Raw genomic sequence first — 23,673 nt, forward strand, 5'->3', positions numbered from 1 at the left:
ATGAAGCGGAAGTGTGTCAAAAGCAGAACGAGTCTCAATCGTGATGGGAAATGCAAACGCCGGTCAAGCAAAAAAGTAAATCTCCCCGACTGGGAGTCGAACCCAGGTCTCCCGCGCTTGTTCCTGTTGAGGATTGACAAGCGGAAATCATGACCGTTAGACCATCGAGGATTTGCTATACTGAGCTTTCAACATTTTGCGTTAAATCCTCAACAAAGCAAAAATCTGTTTTGCCAATCTTGCTTCAAATCATGAAACTCTTCTGATTTTGTTGTGTTCTTTTAGTAGCTTCTGCGCTCAGTATGTTGATGAATTGCTGACATTACTTTCACAAATATATGTTGGGGTCGAGCCTTGTGTATACCAGCCAACGTTTCAGTTCTATATATATTCATGTCCATGATGCTTCCCATGAGGTTTACTGGGGTCACAGATTCAGAACAATGGTACCTGAAAGTTTAAACAACGGGATGAGAGTTTAAAACCAGAGACCGGATTATCTTACCGTAGGCTTTACCATACAGTAATAGAGATTGACGTCGCCTCTGCTGACATGCACGGAGGATAGTCAAGATGCCGACATGAGAATCGGCTACCCGACAGAAGACCGATCGTCACAAGAATCTCAAGCACATTGATAAGAACCTCAATTTCACAACAAATGATGCCACCGAAGCTCAGAAGTCCAAGCCCAAGCCCATGTTTGTATTTTGACAGACGCGGGACAGCGACCTGCAACCCCGACCGCACAACGCACCCCGTACTCTCGCCCCGTCAGCGCAACCTCCCCAAGCAACATGGAAAGACAATACCTCGACCTTCCCATCACACCCCCAGACATTGCATTTGACCTCATGGCCAAGTACGACGCCGACACACACCCGAACAAAGTTTCCCTCATTGCCGGAGCCTACCGCGATGAGAATGGTTCACCATGGGTCCTCCCCAGCGTCGAGCAGGTAAGCGCATAGACACCCAGAACACCTCCCAAGAATAGAACCCTATTTCTACATATCCACAACACAATACACTACCCCTACAGGTCTACAACTAACCAACTTTCCACTCTACCCCACGCAGGCAAAATCTGGCCTTTCCCACATTCCTCCCAACCACGAATACCTCCCCATCGCCGGCTCCCCCACCTTCCTGGGCCTCGCCCAAACCCTGATCTTTGGGAAGCACCTCACAGCCACCATGCAAGACCAGATCGTCTCCATCCAGACCGTCTCCGGCACCGGCGCCAACCACCTAGCCGCCAGCTTACTGGCCGCGCACCTGCGGCCCCAGCACGTCTTCATCCCCGCCCCGACCTGGGTGAACCACAAGGCCATCTGGGCCACGACCTTGGTGCCGCAGATCGACTACCCGTACTACTCGCCGACCACCCGGGGGGTCAATCTGGAGGGGATGTGTGCCGTGCTGGACGAGCACGCCGCGCCCAACGACGTGATCATCCTGCAGGCCTGCGCGCATAACCCGACGGGCGTGGATTTGACCCGCGCCCACTGGGAGACCTTGCTCGAGGTGGTGCGCCGCAAGCGCCTGTTTGTGGTCTTTGATAGTGCGTACCAAGGGTTCGCGACGGGGGATGTTGATGGGGATGCGTGGGCGGTGCGGGATTTCGCGGACCAGCTGCTTGCTACGGGGCAGGAGGAAGGGCAGCAGCATCCGGGTCTTTGTGTAGCGCAATCATTTTCGAAGAATTTCGGGCTCTATGGTGAGCGGGTTGGCGCGTTACATTTGGTGGTACCCAGGGGAATGGGCGTGGATGGGGCGCGGTCGCAGTTAGTTGGCATGGCGCGGGCGGAGTACTCGAATCCGCCGCGCTTCGGGGCGACGATTGTTGAGACGGTGCTTGGAGACTCGAACTTGAGGGCGCAGTGGGAGCAGGATCTGCGGACGATGAGTGCTCGCATTGCGAGGATGAGGAGCGCATTGCGGAGCAGGTTGGAATTGAATGGGACACCCGGGGACTGGTCCCATGTTGAGAAGCAGATTGGGATGTTTACTTACACAGGGCTGGATAGGGAGAAGGTGGCTCGGTTGCAGGAGGAGTATCATATCTATCTCTTGCCATCGGGAAGAGTGAGCATATGTGGGTTGACTGAGAGGAATGTGCAATATGTGGCCGACGCCATCCGGGATGTTGTGCTGGGGACGAGAAAGGCTTCTGCATAGCTGATCAAGGGTTGCATGGCATTGGACTGTCACGCTGATCCATGAAATTAGTCAGTAGTTTCAGAGACCATATATGTTCATACTCGCGAAGATCTCGTCTGGAAGTATACGTCTTTTCATTCACACTGGTCTGGCTCGATGTTCGTGGATCAGAAGGGAAGAGCAAAACAGCCCATGGTGCTTATTTGACTCTGTCAGCTTGTTAAAAAACTGCGTGCTTTCTAGCCATTTTATCCGCTACTGAGCCTATGAAATGAGAAGTGAATGTTAACAGATCATCTCAAGCCTCCGTTTCCGAGTCATTAGCCCTATGTCATTACGAATATCTAGCCGCATACCAGGACAAGTCTCAGATGCAATCCTGAGAGCGCGATGCGCAACTTGCCAGCTGCATGCTAGCTCAAAACAGACCAGCACCAATGGGAGCTCTACAACTGAAGACAGATTATGGACTTAAGATAATCAGCAACTTAGACCAGCGACCATGTACTCACTCAAAGAATGCTTTCCAGCAGCAAGAGCCATATCACCCTGATTGTAAAAGTTCTTTGTGGTCTGATGATAAATCTCTGATTCAGCAGCAAGACATACATGTCAAAGAACGGAGTCATGTTCAATTCGACAACCCACCAACCCGACAAGCGGTGTACCGTGAGCATACGCAAGCCGGTCTCGGCTCGTATATTAACTCTGATGGCCCAATGCGGGAGTTTGCCTTCAAGAAGCAAAAGCTCTGAATCGATACGAGGACCGCGTAGACAAGCTCCCCTTTCTCTTGCTGCTTTACCCACGTGTAGAGTAAGACATGACGTGCTTTAATCTAGCGGATGTCGATGGTGAGACATGCGCAGGAATGATTCGGCTGTCGTCGACGGAAGTTCCATCCGGAGAAGGTCGAGAGAAGAAGCTTAATCTGTCTGCTGTTTTTGGTGGGCTGCCGACTGGAACCGGTGTCTTCCGCAATCTCCGGATATTGATTGATGAGGTTGTTGGGATTTTCGAGTGGTGGCGGTGGATAAGAGATGGGGCTGTTGTAATTAAGCATAGGCCAAGAAGGCGAGAGTGGGCTCGTGGTGCTCAGGGATCTGGCATGATCCGTACACGCAAGAAGAATTCACCAGAACTAATCAAAAAGAGTCTTTCAGGTTAAGGTGCGATCATATTCGTGTTCTTGTTCGAGATGCTAAGCTCTACTTTAACGAACTGGTAGTTAAACACTCAAGACATATCCTCTAGACCACAGTCATGAATACTGTGCGAGACGCAAGTAACGACAATAATAATGGGATTCTGATATTAATGCATTGCATCCATACACATGTAGAGAAAATATGCGACTACACTTAAGTTGGGATGATCGGCCAGGGGAGGGAGAATCTCCACTGCACAGAACCAACCACCGATTCACAGTGGAGAGCAGGTGGCCCCAGTGCCTGCCGCTAATCTCAACCAGGAACTGGAAAAATGGAGAATGTCACCACCCGTCTAAGAGCTTTACCGAATGAGGCTTAGAGTCGTTGAGAGAGATTTTAACCTTAAGGAGGATCATCATCTGCAATCTTTCGTCATTTGTTGTGATGGTTGATTGATTACTTGTGGGTGATGGGTCGTTTGACGGAAGCCTTAGGCAAGCAGCAGCCCTAACTCGAAGTCCGTCACAAAGAAAGCCTTGAATCCCTGTATCACCTTCCTCGGGCAGTCTCCGTCTCGTCCAAATTCGATGACTGAGTCTAGTCTCACAGCAGCCTGGACGGGCCACGTCATGCAACCTCCTCCCACGGAAAAGCTGGGGTGCCCGCCAACAGTCCGCGGTGCGATAGCGCTTGAGCTACGAAACCCGCACGGCAGCCGCCATCAATGCGAAACGAGATCAGAATCAGACATTAAGCACCGGCGGCTCCACTACTGCTCTTGGCCGTATCTCCGAGCCGTCGCCCACAGTGACTGGCCGTGGCTGGTGGGTGTGTTTCAGCGCTTCCTGCCTTTACGCGGCCGATCGCAATCCAGCGCCCACCGATCGACAGTGGCATTACCGGCTTCTGGACCCACAACCTTGGACTCGATGTTAAGGTGTTCAGCAACTACTCTAAATTGTTTATTGCTCTCTTGACCCTGAGTCTTCTCGCTCGGACCCACCCACAGAACAATTCTCCCAGTATCAGCTTCCCCACTCGTCGTGGACCTCACCATGCTCCTCCGTTTTATCCGTTGACTCCGTGAGGCTTGCCAAGCAAGCTCGAGACAGATCCAACATGGTCTCATGAGGAGAGATCAAGGGGAAGGGATGGAGGATTCACCGAGGCATCATCAGAGCTATAAAAGCATCCAGCCGTCAGCCTAAGTCACATCCTTTCCTTTCTGGCTCATAACACACACACTCTCTGTCGTTCTTTCCTCTCTATTCCTTGCTTTCTTTTGTTCAATTCAGTCATTCTTTTTACACACCAGACCCAACTTCCAGGATGAAGTACGCTGCTGTTCTCACCGCCGTTGCGGCTCTCGCCCAGCAGGCTCTTGCTGTCGGTGTTTCCGGCACCCCCGTTGGCTTCGCCGCCTCCGCTACCGGCGGTGGTTCTGCCACTCCCGTCTACCCCTCCACCACCGATGAGCTGGTCTCGTATCTCGGTGACGACGAGGCTCGTGTCATTGTCCTGAGCAAGACTTTTGACTTCACTGACACTGAGGGAACCACTACTGCCACGGGATGTGCACCTTGGGGAACTGCGTCAGGGTGTCAGGTGGCTATCAACAAGGATGACTGGTGCACGAACTACGAGTCCTCTGCTCCCTCCGTCTCGGTGACCTACGATAACGCCGGTTCCCTCGGTATCACTGTCGGATCCAACAAGTCCCTGATCGGCGAGGGCACCTCCGGTGTCATCAAGGGCAAGGGTCTCCGCATGGTTAGCGGTGTCTCCAACATTATCATCCAGAACATCGCTGTCACTGATATCAACGCCAAGTACGTCTGGGGTGGTGATGCCATCACCCTTGACGACGCGGACCTTGTCTGGATTGATCACGTTACCGTGAGTTTATCTTATCTTATATCTAATCTCTTGATCTAACTTTCCCATCTAACCTTATTGTGGTAGACTGCTCGCATTGGTCGTCAGCACTACGTTCTCGGCACCTCCGCCGACAACCGCGTCTCCATCACCAACAACTACATCGACGGTGAATCCGACTACTCCGCAACGTGCGATAACCATCACTACTGGAATGTCTATCTCGATGGCTCCAGCGACAAGGTCACCTTTGCCGGCAACTACCTGTACAAGACCAGCGGCCGTGCCCCCAAGGTTCAGGACAACACCTACCTCCACATCTACAACAACTACTGGAACGACAACTCCGGCCACGCCTTCGAGATCGGCTCCGGCGGCTACGTCCTTGCCGAGGGTAACTACTTCGAGGATGTGGACACCGTTCTCGAGTCCAGCTCCTTCGAGGGTGCCCTCTTCTCCTCCGACAGTGCCTCCTCCACCTGCTCCTCCTACATCGGCCGCTCCTGCGTCGCCAACTCCAACGGCGGTGACCTCACTGGCACCTCCACCACTGCGCTCGATGCATTCAACGGCGACTCTCTCCCTACCCCCACCGCTGCTGGCACCGGCCCTGCCTCCAGCGCCGGTCAGGGTAACCTGTAAACGGTTACAACCGCTCCGAGGGCTTTTTGGAGGGGTTCGCGTTCTTAGGAAGCGAATCCGATGGTATCTGCTGGTTCAAAGCAGAAGTGTGTTGAGTTAACTTCTATCTTAGCCTAATAGATAATATAATTCTGAGATGGAAACGTTGCTTTACAGTAGTAATGTAATATTGATTCTAGAGCCAACTGGCAGGTGGTCCCCCCCACTAGTGCAGCAGCAAGTCTTGGCAAGGAGGCAGTGCAGCCCTTAACTGGCCTCAGCCACAATCCTGCTTCAACGTGGAATTTTGTTCTTATCCCACACACGATCTCGTTCGATCATAATGCCTCACTGCTATTGCATTGGGATACTCTCAACCTTGGTGACTTAACTTGCTGTCTTCAATAACGCAATATTCACCTAAATGAATCGCTAACTAAGCGCCCCCTCAATATGGAATCATGTCTCGTCAGATAACGCAGGATAACGCCGTCAATCCCCAATGCCCCTCAACCCGGAACCCTCACGCGTGTGTCCGTCGTCCTATCCGCAGCTAGCACCTGACACACCCGGACAAGATCCTGCATGGACGCCAGCGTAAGCGGATGTGATTTGCCGAGGACCTTCTCGCGGCCGCGCGCCGCCCGCTCCGCCAGGGCTTCGGCCTCCTTCCACCGGCCCTGCGACTGATAGATCGCCCCTAGATTGGCCACGGTCGTCAAACAATGAGGGTGGCTGTCTCCCAGCGCCTTCTGCATGCCCCGCAACGCCTGCGCCGTGAGTGCTTCCGCCTCCCGCGTGCGCCCCTGGCTCTGGAAGATCAACCCCAGCTCCGCCATGGCCGTCAAACAGAGCGGATGCAGGTCGCCCAGCTGCTGCTTCATAGCAGCGACGGCCCGCGCTCCAAGGCCGGCCGCCTCGTCCAGTCGTCCCTGCAGCCGCCAAGTGGTGGCCAAGTTGACCATGGCCATGAACGTCTGCGGATGATCGCCGCCCAGCCGATCCTGGCTCCTCTCCACCACCTGCGCCTCCAACTGCTCCGCCTCCTCGAACCGGCCCAGATCCCGATAGATGGCGGCCAGGTTGGCCATCGACGTGAGACACAGCGGGTGCTGGACGCCCAGACTCGCGATCCTCGCGTCCAGGACCTCGGACTCCAGCTTCTCGGCGTCGTCCAACCGCCCCTGCTCCCGGAGGGTGACCGACAGGTTGGACTTGTAGGTCAGGGTGGAGCCATGGCGGGCGCCAAGCACGCGCGCGCTGCGCTCGATGACGCTCTGCTCGAGCCGGGCGGCGTCGTCGTACCGGCCCATGTACGTGTACGTCGTCGCGAGGTTGCTCATGGAGGTCATCGTGGAGGGGTGGTCGGGTCCCAGGATCTTCGTCTTCAGCTCGAGGAGCTGCTTCTCCAGCGACTCAGCCTGGCGCAGGTGGCCCTTGTTGCGATACGCCGACGCCAGATTGGACATGGACGCCATGGTCTGCGGACTGTCCATGCCCAGCACCGTCTGCCGGGCCTCGACCACGCGCCGCCCCAGCTCGATGGCCTCGCTCCATCGGCCCTGTCCGCAGTAGGCGGAGACCAGGTTATGCATGGCGGTGAGAGTGGCCGGATTATCTGGGCCCAACAGCGCCCCTCGGGTGTCTACAACCACATTGCCCACGTCGACGGCTGCGCTCCACTGCCCTTGCTCCAGAAAGGTGAGAACTAGGGCTCCGAAGCGCACCAGAGCCGCACTCGGGTCATCCGGATCCTGCCGCAGCACTTGGTCCACCACCGCCTCCACCTGGCTCGCCGTCTCGGTTTGTTTGTGGGTGTGGTATCGTTTCGCGAGGTTGCGGAACGTGTTTACTATCGAGGTGGAGGAAATGTCTTCCATCTATTTGGGGGTTTTGATGTGTGGATGGTGGGGGTGGGAGGGCGATTCGGGTAGGAGAAGCCGACCGTTGCGCGAAGGAAATCGACCGGGTGGGAAGGGTGTATCTTGGGGAAGGCACGTCAAGGTGATGGGGTTAAACTGGGTCAAGCTTCTAGAGGCGGATGGATCGGGTTTGGCCTGAGCGGGTCGGAGTCGGTGGGCGATGCACAGTGAGAGACACCTTGGAGGAGGGATGAAGAGCAGAAGAGGCTGATGGTGGTGGTGATGATGATGCAGCCCAGTGGGACAAGAATGACCTCCCCCCTTGGTCTGATTAGAAGTGGGAGAACTGGAGAAAGACCGATACCGATCATCCCTTGCCAAGACGCTAGGCAGTAGGGCTGTGGACAACTCTCGTGGATTTGATTGATCGAGCACCGTCGCCTGTCGCCTGTCGCCTTATCGGACCTCCGGCCTTGAGTTGCATCCTGCCTCCTTTCAGCCATCCTCACCGTCTCCGGTGCCATAGTAGCAGAGCTCGCGGACTCGCGGATTATGCAAGACTGCCCGTAAATTCGACATATGAAGTGCAACATGGGAGGATCAATGACTGATCAAATGGAGGGTGTCTTGCAGAGGCTGCCAAGTCAACCCCGTCACAAACAGCCGGATATCCGGAGGAGGGCAGGCAGTGACGGCAGTTGGCCTTCCCGACGGTTAATTCAGCCCTGGACCAAAATAGTATCCCCGCCCGAATTACCGTTCCGTAACGGTGTGTATTGTCACCCAGGGTCATTAGGGTAACTTATGTAAACCAGCTTCGATCGGACTTGAATTGACTAAGTCACTTCTTCTTCTTCTTCTTCTCTTCTTCAACCTAGAGCTGTTTCGAACCCATCGGCTGCCACTGCAGGAACCGTCATGGCCTCTTCAGTTGGCAATCAGCCCTCCCCGGGAGACGAATCCGACCCATTGCTCAAGAATCACTCCCCGTCGCCCTCGAAAGCCGATCCTGGCCGCCCCCTTACCCACACCCCCCAAGCACCGCGTCGCCAACTGCCAACGGCCATCCGATCCGGGGCCTACTCACCAATATGCTTTCTCCCGCTGGCCCTCGTGGCCGGATACCTTCAATGGAACCCGGTGCTCGTCTTCATCTATAACCTTTTTGCCATCATTGCCCTGTCGGCTATCATCTCCGACTCGTCCCAACAGCTCACAGCCCAGACGAACACATGGACAGGTGCACTGATCAACACCGTGCCCTGCAAAGCAGTCGGGTTGAGCGTGAGTCACCCTCTACTACTGCACTCATCAGAGCGACAAACAAGCTAACCCATCGCTTCAGCTAGGAGCCTGGGCGGTTGCCAGCCGCGAGATCTATGTGGCGCAAAGCCTGGCCATCGGGACCATCCTGTCCGAGATCCTGCTGGTAAGCATCGTCTCCCTCACCGACCGTCAACGCGCTTCTACATTCTGTTCCTCACCATATGCCCTACAACAGATCCTGGGGTGCAGCATGATCGCCGCCTCCTACCGCAGCGACCTTCTCTACTTCAACCAACCCACCACCAACACCCTCTCCTCCCTCATGCTCGCGACATCCACGGTCCTCGTGCTCCCCTCCGTGCTGGCCACGAGCTTCCCCTACGAACTCGGCGACCGCACCGTGGCTTTTTCGCGCGGCGTCTCCGCGGTGCTGCTGGGCGTGTATGCGGGATACCTGTATTTCCAGCTCGGAACGCACCGGCATCTCTTCCCGCGGCAACAATGGACCGAAAACCCCGATGAGGTAAATGCAGACGCTGACACCGCCCACGATCTACCTCGCACCGCATCAGGCAACGCGAAACCAGCCCTTGTCCTCACTCTCGCAACCCTGGCCGCCATCATCTGCTCTAAATTCCTCACCGATACACTGGTTATCACAGCGGCACGACTCCCCCTCAGCAAGACCCTGATAGCCGCTACGCTCGTCCCACTCGCGACCACGGGCGCCACCGGCGTGTCGATGATTCGCGGCAGTGCGGTGAACCAGGAGGTCGATGGTGCGGTGTGTGCGGTGGTGCAGAATGTGGTGCATCTGGGGTTGTTCGGGATGCCGGTGTTGGTGCTGCTGGGGTGGGTGCTGGCGAAACCGATGAGTCTGGTGTTCGATGTGTTTGAGGTAGTGGTATTGTTCTTTTCGGTGCTGCTGGTGAATGGGGTGCTGCGTGGGGGGAGGTATAGCGTTGTGCACGGGGTGGCGTTGGTTGCGATGTGAGTTTTCCGTTTACATTTGCGTTTGTTTGAGTGGTGGTGGTTGTGGCTGACTTGTGGTTTCTGTCTAGGTATGCTATCCTTACGCTGGCGTTTTGTGTTCGCTAGCTGGTGGGTTTTCTTGGATAATAGAAGGATGAGCTGGGAATCGAGTTTTCAGTGTGATCTACTTTCGCTGGGTATATATAGGTTTCAGATACACCGCATGACTATTTTTGTACGAACTCAGCAAATATGAATGCAACTGCTTGCTGTGAGGACATGGTCAGAATAAATGCAGAACTCAATTCCCCTACGGAGAATGTTGAAAACCAACCCCGCACATATGACGTGACCATCCCCTTACCTCAGCCTTTCCATTGCACAAGTAAAAAATACCACTTAAGGGGCATGTTTACCACGTTTGTTCACCCAAACAACCTCCCTCGACAAGAACTTGGAACCTTGGAAAAGGACGACCGACGGACCTCCCCCTCCTCAGCCTTACAGGGCTGGGTGGCAGTTGGTCATTGGTGCGTCCGCGGCTGGACGCGTAGGCACCGACATTCCTGGTCCAATGGACACGGGCGGCGGTCTTACTAGGGCTCCACTTCTTCCGGTCTGATACAGGTTTGGCTGAACTGCTCCGGTATGAACTGTATCAGCATTACGAAAGGGGTATGGGACGGTATTAAGGGTGTTGTTTTAACAAAGCACGTGTTCCGTGCAGACCGGACCACTCTTAAGGCTGAGTGCGGATTTACTGTTGTGTATGGTAGAGGAGCGTTGGCAGATAAGATTTTTTGTCATTCAGGTTCATCACGAAGGGAGCCATTGTTTACGCATGAAAACTCTTGCTAGGTGTTTTACAGAGAATCATAACTACATGTCGGATACAGCTAGCAGACACACGTGGAAATAAATTAATCGTCGAACCGAAAGATAAGCCCAATACATAAAAGCCCCAGAAAAGAAGAAAGAAAGAAGGGCACAGAGGAAAAAATCATAACTGAGGAACTAGATTCTCATCATAGATCTTATTAACTTGTTAAATCATTACACTAGAAAAAGCAAGACGACCCAAAAACCAGTCCTTGATTCTACATCCGAACCCGGGGTCAAATCCCCCAATCAACAGGGCAAGTCACCCCCCCTCCACTTCTCCAACCACCGGCGCCGCCGTCTATAATCCTTGACGGGCTCCCCCTCCGCCGGGGGCATCCGCTCCTGCAACTGCCGCCACAGCGCCGTGAAGATCGTCAACGAGACATACGTATCCTCCCTGCGCGCAACGAACTCCAAGAACACATCCGGGACATCCCGCTGCCGGTACAGCGGGCACACGGCGATTGCCGCGGCCATCTTGTCCAGCTCATTGTCCCAGTGCGCCTCGATCTCGTGCGCGACATTCCGGACCGCCAGGAACACCAGCGCTGCCGCGTAGACGTGCGGCTTCAGCATGGGCACCGGGTAGTGCGTCGCGGCCAGGTCGGTGGGCCCCCGTCCCGGTCCGCCCCGGTGCTCCGTGGCTCGCGGCGGGGGCAGTCGCGGGTCGCAGGTGCACATGAATAGGGAGTCCTCCTCGTCGCGAGGTTCCTGCAGCCGCGGGACCCACCACAGGAGTCGGGATTTGCGGTATAGGTGCAGGTGGTGCTTGTCGTTGACGATGAAGTGCGCGTCTGGCAGGAGGGTGCCTTTGGATCGGGGGTGCGAGTGCCAGGTGCAGGGGGGTGAGGTGTTAGTGCTGGTGATATCGGTAGGGTCGGGGGCCTGGCAGCAGAAGTCCAGTCCTTCGGGGAAGGTGGACAGGGTGTGTACGGCGACGGCGAAAAACTCGTCTTCGATTACGTAGTCCGAACTGGTGATCGTTAGCTGCAGGCCCAGGTAGCCGAAGACGGCGTCGCCCCAGATGACGTGCGGGATGTGCAAGTTGTCCAGGATGTAGGATGTCTTGGCTGCCGTGGATGCTAGCCAGGCGTGGGTGTAGGGCTCACTGCGACGGGGCGCGGTCGAGTCCATGGTGCTTGGTCTTGTGTTGCGGTGGCTGAGATGATGTGTTGCTTGAGAGATGCTGCCAGTAGTTGTGACTCTGCCCAGTCTTTTGGCAAGCAAACCTCATGATTCTTATAAGTGTTGTGGCTTTTGAGTAAGGACATGCTTTACTGAGTTTATCTTTGAGTTGAATCAGAATAGAGGGAGATTCTATTGGTTGTTGGTCGACTGAGTGAACTTTTCATTGAGTTTGAAAGGACGATAAGTTGTTTGACGGCGGTTTTGTTCGTCCTGAGTTGTCCTTGTCTCAGTCTGTTGATGGCGCAGAGAGAATCTGCATTCTTCCTTGTATCACAACTGACTCCGAAAGTAGGCCCTTGTCTGAGGAGCTAGACTGGTGACTATCCTAGTAGAGGATAAGTAAAGAATGCATGGGACAAAACATTTCAGGATAACTTTGGGTGCCACTGTTATATCATGTCTGATCGGCGGATTTATCCGCGATATTAGCTTTAGTCTCTGTTGCACCCTATACCCTTACAGGAGATCTCCACAACATTATGCTTTGCAGCACAAGCCAAGTCAATGCTCCCTAGAGTAGCGCATTGCATATAATCTCCCCGAATGGATAATGGCAGGATTGGATCCACTGACAAAGATGATCTGCAGCTGTCAATCCACTCCGCAAGCCCAATTCTTCTCTTGTTGGTGAAAAAGTATACAACAACCTCTCAAAGCATGTATACCATTGGACAACCGCAAAGTTGACATGACCGATGGATCGCCGATACATCTCCGCCACGAGGCTTGGCGTGGCTCTATCTCGGGATTTGATCGGGTTGCCGAATTCCCCCCCTCGTTCCCCCCTCGCCCCCTCGCGGCTTTTGTGCTGACCCAAGCGGATGGCACAACGCACACTCAAATTCCCCCCCCCATCAAAACCCACGTTGTCGGTATTCCCCCTCATTGGCGCCCCACTTCCGGTTTCCTTCACGCTGAATAAAGCAGAACGAGCCGCCACGGTCCAAGCCCGCCATGGAAAAATTTTCGCTTTCCCCTCACAGGATTGTATCTCCCCCTCACGGGCAACAGTTGAGTCAGGCAATTTTCAGTGTAGAATTGGGGTAGAAATGCAGGTGGTCCAGAATATATACGCCCTCAATGTCTCAACGACAGGGATGGGTCGAGGCCTGTTCTAAGTGGTGTATGCAAGCGTGTTGTCGGTGTAGGACAAATTAGATGCTGGTGATCTGCATGGTGACTTGGATCTAGCAGGGATAATCAAACGGCCAATCAGGTCCATGCATTCTGATCTCTTTGATTTGCATTTTCTTTTGTGGACAGTCGCAGGTCACGTGCCGTGATCGCTCCTATACATACCTACTATCAGCATCAAATGAGTCTTCCCGCGGCGATTGACGTGGTTGAGAAGGGCACAGATGGACTCGACACCGCTTTGGCGAAGTCTGATCATGTCGACCCTGATCACCCCCAGAACTGGGCCATGACCAAGAAGGTCCGGACAATCGTCATCCTTGGCCTCATGAACATCCTGGGCACGGCGGCCAGCAGTATTCTGAGTCCGGGGCAAAAAGAGATAATGCAACAATTCGACATTGACCAAGAAGTCGCTATTCTCACGACAACACTATTCCTCGTGGTATGATTCTGCTTCAGCAATACGTCAATGCGTGCGGGAAACTTACCGGAACTTAGGGCTACATCTTCGGCTTCCTCACCTTCGGACCCTTGTCCGAGAAGTTCGGCCGCAAATGGCCGCTGATCATCGGCGTCACCATCTCCTCGCTCTTCGAGCTGATGCCCGCCCTCGGCACCAACATCACCACCATCCTCCTCGGGCGCTTCTTCGCCGGCTTGTTCGGGATCTCGCCTGTCGCGGTGATGGGAGGAGTTGTGAGCGATTGCTTCGCTACGGCGCAGCGGGGCACCGCGATGGCGATCGCCGTCGGATTGATGTTCTCGGGCCCGACGTTCGGCCCCGTTTTCGGCGGCTTCATCGTGGCGTCCTCACTGCACTGGCGGTGGACGATGTGGGTGATCATCATCTGCGGGTTGGGGCTGTCGCTCATCGCTGTGCTGCTGTTCCCGGAAACCTACCCCCCGATCGTCCTTGACAGAGCAGCAACAGCAGCAGCCGAGAAAAAGGACCTCGAAAGTCCCAGCATCGACAAGCCATTGGATGTCTCCGCCGAGAAGGAGAGCTTGAGCCTCGCGCAGGTCGCGAGACTCTACCTCATCCGACCATTCTGTACGTTCCCCTTTCCCCCTCTACAACACCACAACCCTAACACCGATGGAAACCAGGGCTCATATCCACTCAACCCATCCTCTTCCTCCTAACCCTCTACCAATCCATCCTCTACGGTATCCTCTACCTCTTCTACCAATCCTACCCCTACACCTACGGCGACCTCCGCGGCTGGCGCACGGGGCTCAACACCCTCCCGCTACTGGGTATCAACGTGGGCGTCGCCCTCGGCGCCCTCGCCATGATCCTCTACAACGCCCTCTACTTCCGGCACCACTGCCACGACCCGTCCACCGGCAAATTCATCCCGGAATCCCGCCTGCCGCCGATGATCCTCGGCGCGATCTTTATTCCCGTGGGCATGTTCTGGTACGCCTGGACGGCCAGCCCGGTCATCTACTGGGCGAGTTCTGTCTGCTCGAATCTATTTATCGGGTGCGGGATGTACCTGCTCTTCATACAGGGGTTTAGTTACATTGTGGACTGCTACACGGCGATGGCGAACAGTGCGCTGGGGGTGAACGGCGCCATGCGCAGTGTGTTTGCGGCGTCATTTCCGCTGTTTGCGACCCAGATGCTGCATGGGTTGGGGGTGGCGGAGGCGACGACGGTGCTCGGGGCAGTGTGTGTTGTGTTGGTGCCGGTGCCGGTGGGCTTCTGGTATTGGGGCGGGAGGTTGCGGGTTTGGTCAGAGGGGAGGGTGTTCGGGGGGTAGATTGGTCTTCGGCTATGAGGGTCTTATGAAGGCCTTGATTGATGGTTGAAGTAGAAGGTCTAGGTTGGGTGTCGGATGGGGTTGTCCATTTGTCTTCTTTCATTTGAGTCTTTCCGCGATGCATTGTATACTAGATCTTAGAATATACCCCTTTTTAGACTATTTGAAAAGCCATTTCTGATTGAACATTCCTAATATCCACCTTACTTGACAGTTATACAGATGACGAGGTCATCAGCGGGAGAAGATGTTCTCTCATGGCGATGGGCATGATCCTTGAGTCTACGTATAAGCTATCTTCACCAGGTGATAAGCTCATCATCCCAGCGTGCCGTAGAAGACGGACTCCCTCTGGTCGCTTCTTCTGTCTACCTGGCGTGACATCGGTCCTATTGTCGGGCACCAAGAGCGCGGAAACACGCATCATGCAGCCTACCCTCGCTGCGGAGAGACAGCGACCGACGTACTGTACCAGGCTAGGTTGATACATGAGATAACAGGGTGGGGTCAACCGGGAATGAGCATCGGGGTCAATGGGGGTTCTATGCGAATCCCGTCATAAGCCCGAGCGGCTTTGTCAATCGAAACCCGTCGGGCATTGAACTACCATAGCCTGTATGTGTAGTATGGGATGGCAGCAAACAAGACTGCCGGTAGCGGGAGGCGACCGCTCGGCCGAAGCTGAGGGTCCGGCTTTGGCCAAGGTGAACATCAGCGCAAAGCCAATTGGGAGTGCTGATTTGTCGGGTCGCATTGACACTGCGTGCATCACAGCTACCCAGTTTTTAGAAAAGGATTACAGGGGCATTCGACGGATATTGTTATCTGGACTTTGAATAAATCTCGTGCGGTACACTGTCTAAGCTCCAAGCTCCAGAAGCAGAGCCCTCGTTCAATCGATCTTGTCCAGGTCCATGGTCAGCGCCTGGCGACCATTGGGATACAGGCTCTGGTAGATCTGGTTAATCTTGGCCTGTTTTTCGGCCAGTTTCCGGTACACCACGGTGGCTACGACCGTCACCAGCTTGGCGGAGCCCTTCGCTTTGAAGATCACCTTTTGAATGTCCAGCCGTACCCAGATGATCTGGGGGTTCTTGTACCGATTCTGATGCTTCTCTTCGGCACGTCATAAAGCCAGCGAGCGCTAGGGTTCAGCGAAGAGGAGTCAGATACCCATATGGGATCAGATCAGATCAGATCAAATCAGCAGATCTCGAATCACTTCAACCGCGTCGCGCTTACATTTCAGAGCATTCCTTCAGTCATGTGGGATCGATTATGCAGGGCTCCAAGTCGTGTTGCCTCAAGACACGTCAGCCATTCGGGATTTGGTGTGAAGTATGCACGGGCGCCAGTTGCCAGCTTATGTGACCCTTTCACCACGCTTCACGGTATCTGGACCATGTGGCGAATTTCTTATCTCACTACCTTGTCTGTACACGCACTGTCAAGAATCTTGGACCATGGTATCGCGCCAATGGTATGTACCCGGACCCGAATTCTACTCCACGTGGAATTATAGGCCATGGTCTTCGGATGCACGACTGCTGACTCTTATTACCCCCAAGAACCAGGAGAAGAGTATTATTGGATGTGTATAGCTTCCACTGGTTAGTTCAAGTTTGCCAAGAGGTGATAGGATGGACCACATCGAGCCATAGCCTACCGGCAGTTCTGGACCCCGAAGTTATGGATGAATGTTGCTACGACTGCAACCACTAGTGCAACAAACAGAAAACTTAACTACAAAAGGAAGGTCCTGTGAAGAACACAGAAATGCTGTAATTTGCTGGGTCGTCAACCCTGACAGCCTGATTACTCAGCTTGGAGGGTTGATCGTTCCGGCTTGTGAAGGGCGATGGACTTCTGCCACCTACAAGAACTCATCCTTGTAAACAGAAATCACCAGTGTGGGCGCATGTGAAGGACACAAAAGTCCTCGTTTTGCCCCTCGACCTGAGCGACGTCGATTCCGCCAAAGCCTCCCGGCCTTACTCGCAAAAGCGAACAACCGCACCGTGATGGCCGTGATGAACGCTGGCATCGCTCCGGCCCTGTTGCGTTCCAATTCCCCCACAAAATCGTTTGAAGGCTGTGTCCTATGCTCTAACGCCGAGGGCCTTGCGGGTTCCGGTGTCTAGTCAGAGGCTCTAAGGCGGGCAGCTGCCTCTGACTGGTCTGGCTAGTTGCCACAGACCGATGGATTGTCGCCGGCTACTTATACTCCCCCTCGCTCCGGGAATCAATGCGATAGCTTTGTATTAGCGGATAGCGGCTGACTTGGTTCATAGATCCGAGACAACCGACATCTCCGAGCACCAGTGGCTGATCGAGCGTGCACCTGGAATGAGAGATACTGCTCGTAAACTCGGGCCCCGCCTTCAGACAGTGCTCGCATGGGCTCCCTAGTCCAGACTCAGAGCATCGCAGCTTCTGAACCCTACATCAATCACATGCCATGCGGCGAGCCTCAAGTTCATAATGAGAGTCAGATACGGCGAAGTTGTCAGGTTGATGCAAGCTTTACATAAGCCACCCGAAACCGCCGATGGTGTTGACACCTGTGACATGATGAAGTCACCAGACAGTTCACTCATTTAATTTGTTAGTCTCGGCTAGGCTCAGTGAGAAATGACATGATTTGTCAGTGACAATCTTGAGCCAGGAACTTCCGCTTCTTGACTGAGTTACGGACATCAAACGTCAAGTAAACCTGAGTCTCTCGGCCAAGGTAAATAAAACAGTTTCACCATCATAGCGACGACGTAATAGTCTCTCGTGAATTCTACCTAGGAACATGTTCTCAGCACCGAGCAATGTGCGCAATTCCGAAGGCCATTTCCTCTGCCTGAAGCACAAGAAAGAAAGATTCCCTTGTGGACAGCCAACCATAGTCCGCGCCCCGATACTGATTGGCTCTGGAAATCTCTTACTTCAAGCTCGACCATGTTCACTGCCATCCTCAGACCAAGCAGCTTTCTCATCCCGAGATTCTAACGAAGCCGGCTTCAGGGGTTTCTTCTGCCAAGTCTTGAGTAACAACACACATCTACTTGCGATCAGCAGTCACACCCCTACAAACAGGCGCGAGAACTCACCCAACCACAGAACAGGCCCACCCAAGCCAGGCAATCACAACAGCCGCGATGGACACAGCATCCTTTCGATATTCCAGGGGGACCCCATCGCCATCGGCAGCCTCATCCAAGTAGGTAGTCACGCGCGGCCCGACACTATCCCCAAACGACACCACCTTCGTCGCCGTGATAATGGTCAAGGTGAGCGCGTTGACAAAGCCGATGAGACTTGGAATGATAGCACCGGCGATCAAGACTTGGTAGCCAATGGTGCGCCGGAGCACTTGAACGATGAGCACGATGAGAAGGATCAAGGCGGACAGAAAGCTCGAGCAAATGTTGTAACTAGCAGCCCCAATATAAGCGCTGTCGTGGACCTCGGCTTTGGGGACGAGAGCCAGGAGGTAGCTGCGTTGGTTGAGGTAGTCTGCCAAGGTGGCTGCTCCAAGTGCAAAAGCGGTGATGTTGCAGATGGTCGCTAGCAAAAGGACAAAAGACGTGAGGCGACTCATTGTCACTTGATCGAGGTGGACCAGTGGAGGCCTTTGCAACCTGCGGTGAAAACTGGAAGCGCAATGGGGAGGGGCCACTGCTTAAAAGGCCTGGGGCGAAGGCTTTGCTAGATTAGCGGAGACATTTGACCGTGCTATCACTAGCGTGGAGGGGTTAATTTCGAGCTGCAACTCTTCGTTATCAGACTAGCAGCAGTAACTACCAGGAATGCCGGTGTTTGACTACCCTGTCATGATCTGATAAAATAGGATGTTACCAAGAATGAGTTGTCAGAAACCCCATCCGCTGCTGGAATGTATCATTGAAGTCAATAGCAGGAATCATGAAGATAGACAACATTCTATATCTTTTCTTCGTTTTTTGCCGCGGAGATACAACGCTGCCGACCAGTCGAGAACTTCACCGGAGAAATTAGGGCTTCCCGCCTCGCAAACCACCCCCCAATCCGGCAATGGCGCCCCGCTGCGGTGCGTGCGAACAAACGGTCGGCGGGATCATTCTCCACGATATTTCTGGTAGACACTTGTGCCCAGACACGTTTATTGGTTGGGGATTATACCAGCGATAGAGGACTTGTGTTTTGTAGATTGACATGTGATAGATAGGCCCGGATTTACGAGTTTCCCATTTCACACAACGCATTCGAGTCTTTTCAAGTGGCTAGGTGCGAGGGCTTAGAATCCGCTGATATCTATTTACAGCAATTGCACAAGTGATCATAAGCGACAAAGACGGGTGTCTAATTGATAACGCGAATGAAGAAACGCTTACAATGTAGACAGCAAGCCAGTCGAAGCCCCCAGACAACGGCCGAGCCTCACGGAAGCGAACCATCTCGGTTACGCCCTACGTGTGGTTTATGTATCTTGCGCGACGAGATAGACCTTCATTCCCAGGATCGACCCAGCTCCGCGAGAAAAGTATCAATACGCATCGGAGAGCCCTTCACCATGATAAAGCCCTGCTCAGGAAGGACTGATGGATATGGAACAGAAAGCCAGGCATGATTCGGGGCGCAAACCCGAGCACTCGCTGTACCTTGCTGCACCAACGCGAAGCATCCCGGACAAAGATCTGCTGCGCACACCCGACACTTATTGCAGGGAGCAGAACTATCATACTCCTGCTTGCAGACATCGCAGCACCATGCCCACGGAAGAAGCCAGTCATCTGGAAGGGTGGAATCACGGCTGTCCTGTGGTGCATCGCGGATTGCATGAAACAGAGAAATAGCGTTGGCGTCGTCATCTGCCGCGGCCAGAATTGTGAAAAGCTTGTAGAGTGCATCTGCTCTCCAAGCAGGGTCAATATCCTGGACACGCGCGAGGGAAATCTTGATATAACCACGGAAATATGGTCTTGCCCGGTCCGTGTCTCCATTATCCAGGTGCCAACGCCCTAGATAGAGACCGGCTTGATTCGCGATAGTTGTGTCGCGGTTGAAGGGTACCTCCAGCAACCATCTGGCGAGACCGGTGACTTCGTGCAAAAAGGATCCAGTATCAAGGTCCTTCAAAGCGTCCACATATAGTTGGTATGCATAGGATGACTCAGCGACCGATCTCGACTGGGTCATCTCCCAGTGACCGTCCATTTCCACCCGAGGCAGACTCAGAATTTGCCTCCAGAGTGCCTTTGCCTTGTCGAATTCGCTCATGAATCTACCATAAAGATGGGCTAGGCAGACGTCAAGAGAAACGACAACGGTTGACCGCAAGTCTTCCAATGCAGCTGCTCTTGCGTGTCGATATCGATCGGCCAGCCATTCCAAGGCGTCTGTGGCGTGGGCGGCAGTCGCACAGGCCTCGAGAAAGCGATTATCCGCCCGTTTATAGTGAATGAGAAAATCGTCTAGAACTGTCTCGGTATGGTTCTCAGGCTTACGATCCATCGACCTCAACAAGCACATGATCTCCGCATGATTGCCGTATGGGGGCATGCTTAGTCGGTAAATCAACGCTTCGGCAAGTTTGCGGATGCGAATGCTGTATGGTTCCAGTTGTAAGCACGAGTGGAGCCATTGTGCGGCCTCGAGACAGTCACCTTGTTCGAAGTACAACTCCGACAGAGTTAATCGCACTCTCGAAACGAGGTAGGGTGACACCATCATGTCAAGATCGGAATCCTCGTGGTCAGGCTCCTGCTGTTCTAGCAGCGACTTTGTGTACAGTTTCTCGGTTTCACGGTAGATTTCGATTGCTTCATCGCGCTTGTGTTGTTTCAGGTATATTCGAGCAATGTCCAGACTCGCAGCGGCTGATTTTGGTTGCAGGCTCAGCGACATTTCCGCGTAATGTTTTGCATCGTCCAGGTGCCCTAGATTGGAGAGGCAGTTCCCGACCCCTTCATGCCACAGTGCGTCTTCTTCCAGCTTCGTCCATCGAGCGACCTCAAGCACGGTTTCTGTACTGGGGGTCTCGCGCACAATATTTACATCGCCGTTTTCGGAGATGATTTTGACCGCCCATACGAGACGGAAGCACTCTGAGGCTGACCAGATGCTCCCTCTTAGCCAGCTCTCGGTAGCATATTCGGCCATGGCTGAGAAGAAGCCGCCCGGCTTTTGGCGACATGATTCCAACCATCTTGTAATCTCGTCATCGCCCTGGTCGACTGAACACATCGGACCATCCAAGAAACTTTCAATCAGGTGGTAATCCCCGGAAGCGAAGAACTCCCAGTCATCCGGGTTCAGCCAATGCACGCAGTCCGGAGCCGACAATAGTCTGAGGAGCAGAGATCTCATCTCGGTCTTGCTGCGTGGATCAAGCTGGTTGTTGCTGATCAGCTTCCTCAAGTAATTCAGCCACTGACTCTGCGCGTGGATGATAAGCGAAACCCGACCGTCTTTGTTCTCATCCTCCGCAAAGCCCTCTTGGAACAGTTTCAAGCACTGTGTCAGGATATGGGTCTGCGCCTCGATAATATTCACACCAACAGACACATAACTAGGGCCATCACACACTTTTCCGTACTCGGGATTGCGGAGGTACTCACCGATCGACGCGTGACGGAATACGACACGGGTGGTCCCCTTGTTCGACTGGAATTCGAGGAGATCATCTCTCGTCCGACCCTCGGCCAGGTAGGCGGCGACTTCCGCCCCCTGAAGGTCAGCCGTAGTCAGGCCATCGTCCCGAAGGAGCAGAAAGAACGAAGCGTATTGTACTCGGAGCATGGTTTCGAGGTCAAAGACTACATCTCCGCCCGTCGAATCGTACTGCAGAATGTAGTCTAACTGACGCAAGCTTAGCGGAACGTCTGAGCAGGTGAGCCATGCCAGCATCGTGTTCAGATTCTCCGCTTCTTCAGGGTCGAGCTTGGCGCTGAAGCCCCGCAGAACATGCTCGAGCATCTCGTCCAGTCCCTTTGGCGCTCTTTGTAGGCTCTCCAGCATGCTGCTCGCTCTGGTCCTGCGGCTCAACTCGCGCAGCATCAAGTCAGCCCACAAGAACATTCCCTGAGACTTTTCAATGAGTTGGTCCTGGATTGTTGAAGAAAGGTCTCGGGGAATACGACTGAAGACACGAGTTCGTTGCATGGTGGTTTCAATTAATGCTCGGATGTCAGCAGAGTTCTTCGCTGCATCAACCTGAATGCATGGTATGGGGCCGGTCGCAAGGGTGAGCTCTGCGTAGATCTCAGGCCTGCCAACTAGAAGAAGCTTGATCGCAGACGCTTTAACTGATTAGTCGTGTCGGATGAAAAGCAGATGAAGCGGGTACTCACCAGCCCCGGAAGGTAGATCTGACAGCAGCTCGAAGAACTGCTCTCGGTCGGCCTGAAAGGCTTCGTCGAGACCATCGAGAACCAGAATCAACCGGTTGGCTGGTCTTTGCTTTGACTCATAGTGCTGAGAGTATAGCATTCTCCATGCACTGCGGATAGTCTTGATGTCGTCTGGAGAGCTGAGGTTGGCTTCAAGGTATGCCTTATACGCCGCATTGTTTTGGTAAACCTGGTGAGCGCAATCCCGGAGCGCCTGATTGAACGACTTAGTTTCGGTGTCGCTATTACTGAAGAAGAAATACGCGATGGAGTCACTCCGATCTTCTCTCTCGGCCTGCAACTCGGTCAAGTAGGAGATTAAGCGTTGCGAAAGGACCGACTTCCCGCTCCCTGGGCTACCGACAACAGCCAGAAGCGGCGTCTGCACCTCATCAGCCACCCACTGTCTGAAGAATGGTTCGTCGAGGATCCAGTCTGCCGTTCCTGACACCCTCTTCTTTGCCAGAGTTTGATATGCGTCGGCTGCATGCACCGAGGGCTTGAGAATCTCCCGGACTGCTGTCGTTGATCTCTCTTGTCTCGCTGAAGATGCGGTCACCGTCTCCCGCACTTTCTGCATTTCCTCCAGGAATTCATTACGAAAAGTCTCATGCCCCAGCACTAAACTCTCCACGCCATCGTTGACCTGATCCATCCGATGCGCGGTGCGCTTTGTCTCCGCCCATGTCTCCGCCGCAACCAGCCGGTTTTCACTTTGGCACAGCTTCTCCAGCTGGTTGAGGAGGCTCTGCAGCTTCTCATCGCGACCTAAGATCGCGTTCTTCGCAAAGGCCAAAGTGCGACCCAGTGACCCGCCCCGGATGATTCTCGCCGAGTGACCGAAGACTTCCAGCAGGATCACAAGGATATTCACCAGCGTGCTGCGGAGCTCGGGTGTCGCCTGATTCGCAGCATAGATCTTGAGTCGCGCGAGGAAGTCCTACTTTTATGACTCAAGTCAGGTTTGAATATGCCATATCTCGGGGGATCAGGTGAAGACCTTGAGGATCTCGATGAGACCGATTATAGAATCATAGAGCGACGAGACGCCGCGGGCAGCATCGATCAACAAGGTCAGGGCGGCAAAACATGCGGCGCTGGGCGGGAATACCACCGAGGTCCCCGTGGAGACGACATTGGTGAGCAATTCGATCGGTTGACACAGTGTGCTGAGGCTGTGGAACAGCACAGATCGCTTCTCGCGGAAAGATAAGAAGTCGGCATTTCTTGCGTCCAGGAGAGCGAGCAGGTCGTCAGCTGAGGCGGGGCTGGGAAATGCGGGGTTGTCGAGGTCATGGTCTGTGACGGACTTGTAACGCGCCTTGGCCTGATCCCAAAGATAATTGAAGTGTTCTGGTTGGGCCATGAATCAATCAGTTGAGTTAGGGCTATTGGAAAGCAGTAGGGGAGGTAGGGCTGCGAAGAGTGCAGA

General features: G+C 54.1%; 8 protein-coding genes and 1 non-coding gene across 9 annotated transcripts; 4 read left to right on the forward strand and 5 right to left on the reverse strand.

The window, feature by feature from the left end:
- Positions 1-81: 81 nt before the first annotated feature.
- Positions 82-171, reverse strand: BO82DRAFT_t39. The gene has a single exon. It is a non-coding gene; the product is annotated as a tRNA-Asp (tRNA).
- Positions 172-797: 626 nt separating this feature from the next.
- BO82DRAFT_418514 (aspartate transaminase) lies at positions 798-2,339 on the forward strand (the record flags this gene model as incomplete). Its single annotated transcript, XM_025640072.1, has 2 exons — positions 798-959; positions 1,081-2,339. The coding sequence occupies 2 exons, from the start codon at positions 798-800 to the stop codon at positions 2,179-2,181; spliced, it is 1,263 nt and encodes a 420-aa protein (XP_025496377.1). The 3' UTR covers positions 2,182-2,339.
- A 2,128-nt stretch (positions 2,340-4,467) lies between these two features.
- On the forward strand, positions 4,468-5,967 carry BO82DRAFT_117109 (polysaccharide lyase family 1 protein). Its single transcript, XM_025629850.1, has 2 exons — positions 4,468-5,210; positions 5,277-5,967. Exons 1-2 carry the CDS (start codon positions 4,644-4,646, stop codon positions 5,829-5,831), a joined length of 1,122 nt encoding a protein of 373 aa, XP_025496378.1. The 5' UTR covers positions 4,468-4,643; the 3' UTR covers positions 5,832-5,967.
- Positions 5,968-5,998: 31 nt separating this feature from the next.
- Positions 5,999-8,188, reverse strand: BO82DRAFT_350462 (kinesin light chain 3). The gene has a single exon (XM_025634159.1). The coding sequence runs from the start codon at positions 7,688-7,690 to the stop codon at positions 6,320-6,322; it is 1,371 nt and encodes a 456-aa protein (XP_025496379.1). The 5' UTR covers positions 7,691-8,188; the 3' UTR covers positions 5,999-6,319.
- A 341-nt stretch (positions 8,189-8,529) lies between these two features.
- BO82DRAFT_350463 (uncharacterized protein) lies at positions 8,530-10,189 on the forward strand. Its single transcript, XM_025634160.1, has 4 exons — positions 8,530-8,956; positions 9,018-9,101; positions 9,174-9,928; positions 10,000-10,189. The coding sequence occupies exons 1-4, from the start codon at positions 8,591-8,593 to the stop codon at positions 10,034-10,036; spliced, it is 1,242 nt and encodes a 413-aa protein (XP_025496380.1). The 5' UTR covers positions 8,530-8,590; the 3' UTR covers positions 10,037-10,189.
- Positions 10,190-11,035: 846 nt separating this feature from the next.
- Positions 11,036-12,299, reverse strand: BO82DRAFT_428652 (uncharacterized protein; the record flags this gene model as incomplete). The annotated part of the gene is made up of 1 exon (XM_025640453.1): positions 11,036-12,299. The coding sequence occupies exon 1, from the start codon at positions 11,924-11,926 to the stop codon at positions 11,039-11,041; it is 888 nt and encodes a 295-aa protein (XP_025496381.1). The 5' UTR covers positions 11,927-12,299.
- Positions 12,300-13,290: 991 nt separating this feature from the next.
- Positions 13,291-14,883, forward strand: BO82DRAFT_326305 (putative MFS transporter; the record flags this gene model as incomplete). The annotated part of the gene is made up of 3 exons (XM_025632912.1): positions 13,291-13,559; positions 13,616-14,168; positions 14,225-14,883. Exons 1-3 carry the CDS (start codon positions 13,296-13,298, stop codon positions 14,881-14,883), a joined length of 1,476 nt encoding a protein of 491 aa, XP_025496382.1. The 5' UTR covers positions 13,291-13,295.
- A 2,810-nt stretch (positions 14,884-17,693) lies between these two features.
- BO82DRAFT_117138 (uncharacterized protein) lies at positions 17,694-18,626 on the reverse strand. Its single transcript, XM_025629851.1, has 2 exons — positions 17,982-18,626; positions 17,694-17,932 (listed from the first exon to the last, which is right to left on the reverse strand). The coding sequence occupies exons 1-2, from the start codon at positions 18,470-18,472 to the stop codon at positions 17,818-17,820; spliced, it is 606 nt and encodes a 201-aa protein (XP_025496383.1). The 5' UTR covers positions 18,473-18,626; the 3' UTR covers positions 17,694-17,817.
- A 404-nt stretch (positions 18,627-19,030) lies between these two features.
- Positions 19,031-23,609, reverse strand: BO82DRAFT_388862 (uncharacterized protein; the record flags this gene model as incomplete). Its single annotated transcript, XM_025638410.1, has 5 exons — positions 19,031-19,164; positions 19,245-19,319; positions 19,561-22,151; positions 22,203-23,181; positions 23,242-23,609. Coding segments are annotated over 5 exons (4,052 nt in total), but the record flags the coding sequence as incomplete, so codon positions are not given.
- Between the last annotated feature and the right edge of the window lie 64 nt (positions 23,610-23,673).

The sequence above is a fragment of the Aspergillus uvarum genome, assembly GCF_003184745.1.
Source record: "Aspergillus uvarum CBS 121591 unplaced genomic scaffold BO82scaffold_4, whole genome shotgun sequence".
NCBI lineage: Eukaryota > Fungi > Ascomycota > Eurotiomycetes > Eurotiales > Aspergillaceae > Aspergillus > Aspergillus uvarum.

Coding starts and splice junctions, on each gene's coding strand:
- BO82DRAFT_350462 (XM_025634159.1), bottom strand. CDS start 7,690: ATGGAAGACATTTCCTCCACCTCGATAGTAAACACGTTCCGCAACCTC.
- BO82DRAFT_117109 (XM_025629850.1), top strand. CDS start 4,644: ATGAAGTACGCTGCTGTTCTCACCGCCGTTGCGGCTCTCGCCCAGCAG. Junction 5,211..5,276: donor TCTGGATTGATCACGTTACC/GTGAGTTTATCT, acceptor TTATTGTGGTAG/ACTGCTCGCATTGGTCGTCA.
- BO82DRAFT_117138 (XM_025629851.1), bottom strand. CDS start 18,472: ATGAGTCGCCTCACGTCTTTTGTCCTTTTGCTAGCGACCATCTGCAAC. Junction 17,933..17,981: donor TGGGCCTGTTCTGTGGTTGG/GTGAGTTCTCGC, acceptor GATCGCAAGTAG/ATGTGTGTTGTTACTCAAGA.
- BO82DRAFT_350463 (XM_025634160.1), top strand. CDS start 8,591: ATGGCCTCTTCAGTTGGCAATCAGCCCTCCCCGGGAGACGAATCCGAC. Junction 9,102..9,173: donor TCCTGTCCGAGATCCTGCTG/GTAAGCATCGTC, acceptor GCCCTACAACAG/ATCCTGGGGTGCAGCATGAT. Junction 9,929..9,999: donor GGGGTGGCGTTGGTTGCGAT/GTGAGTTTTCCG, acceptor GTTTCTGTCTAG/GTATGCTATCCTTACGCTGG.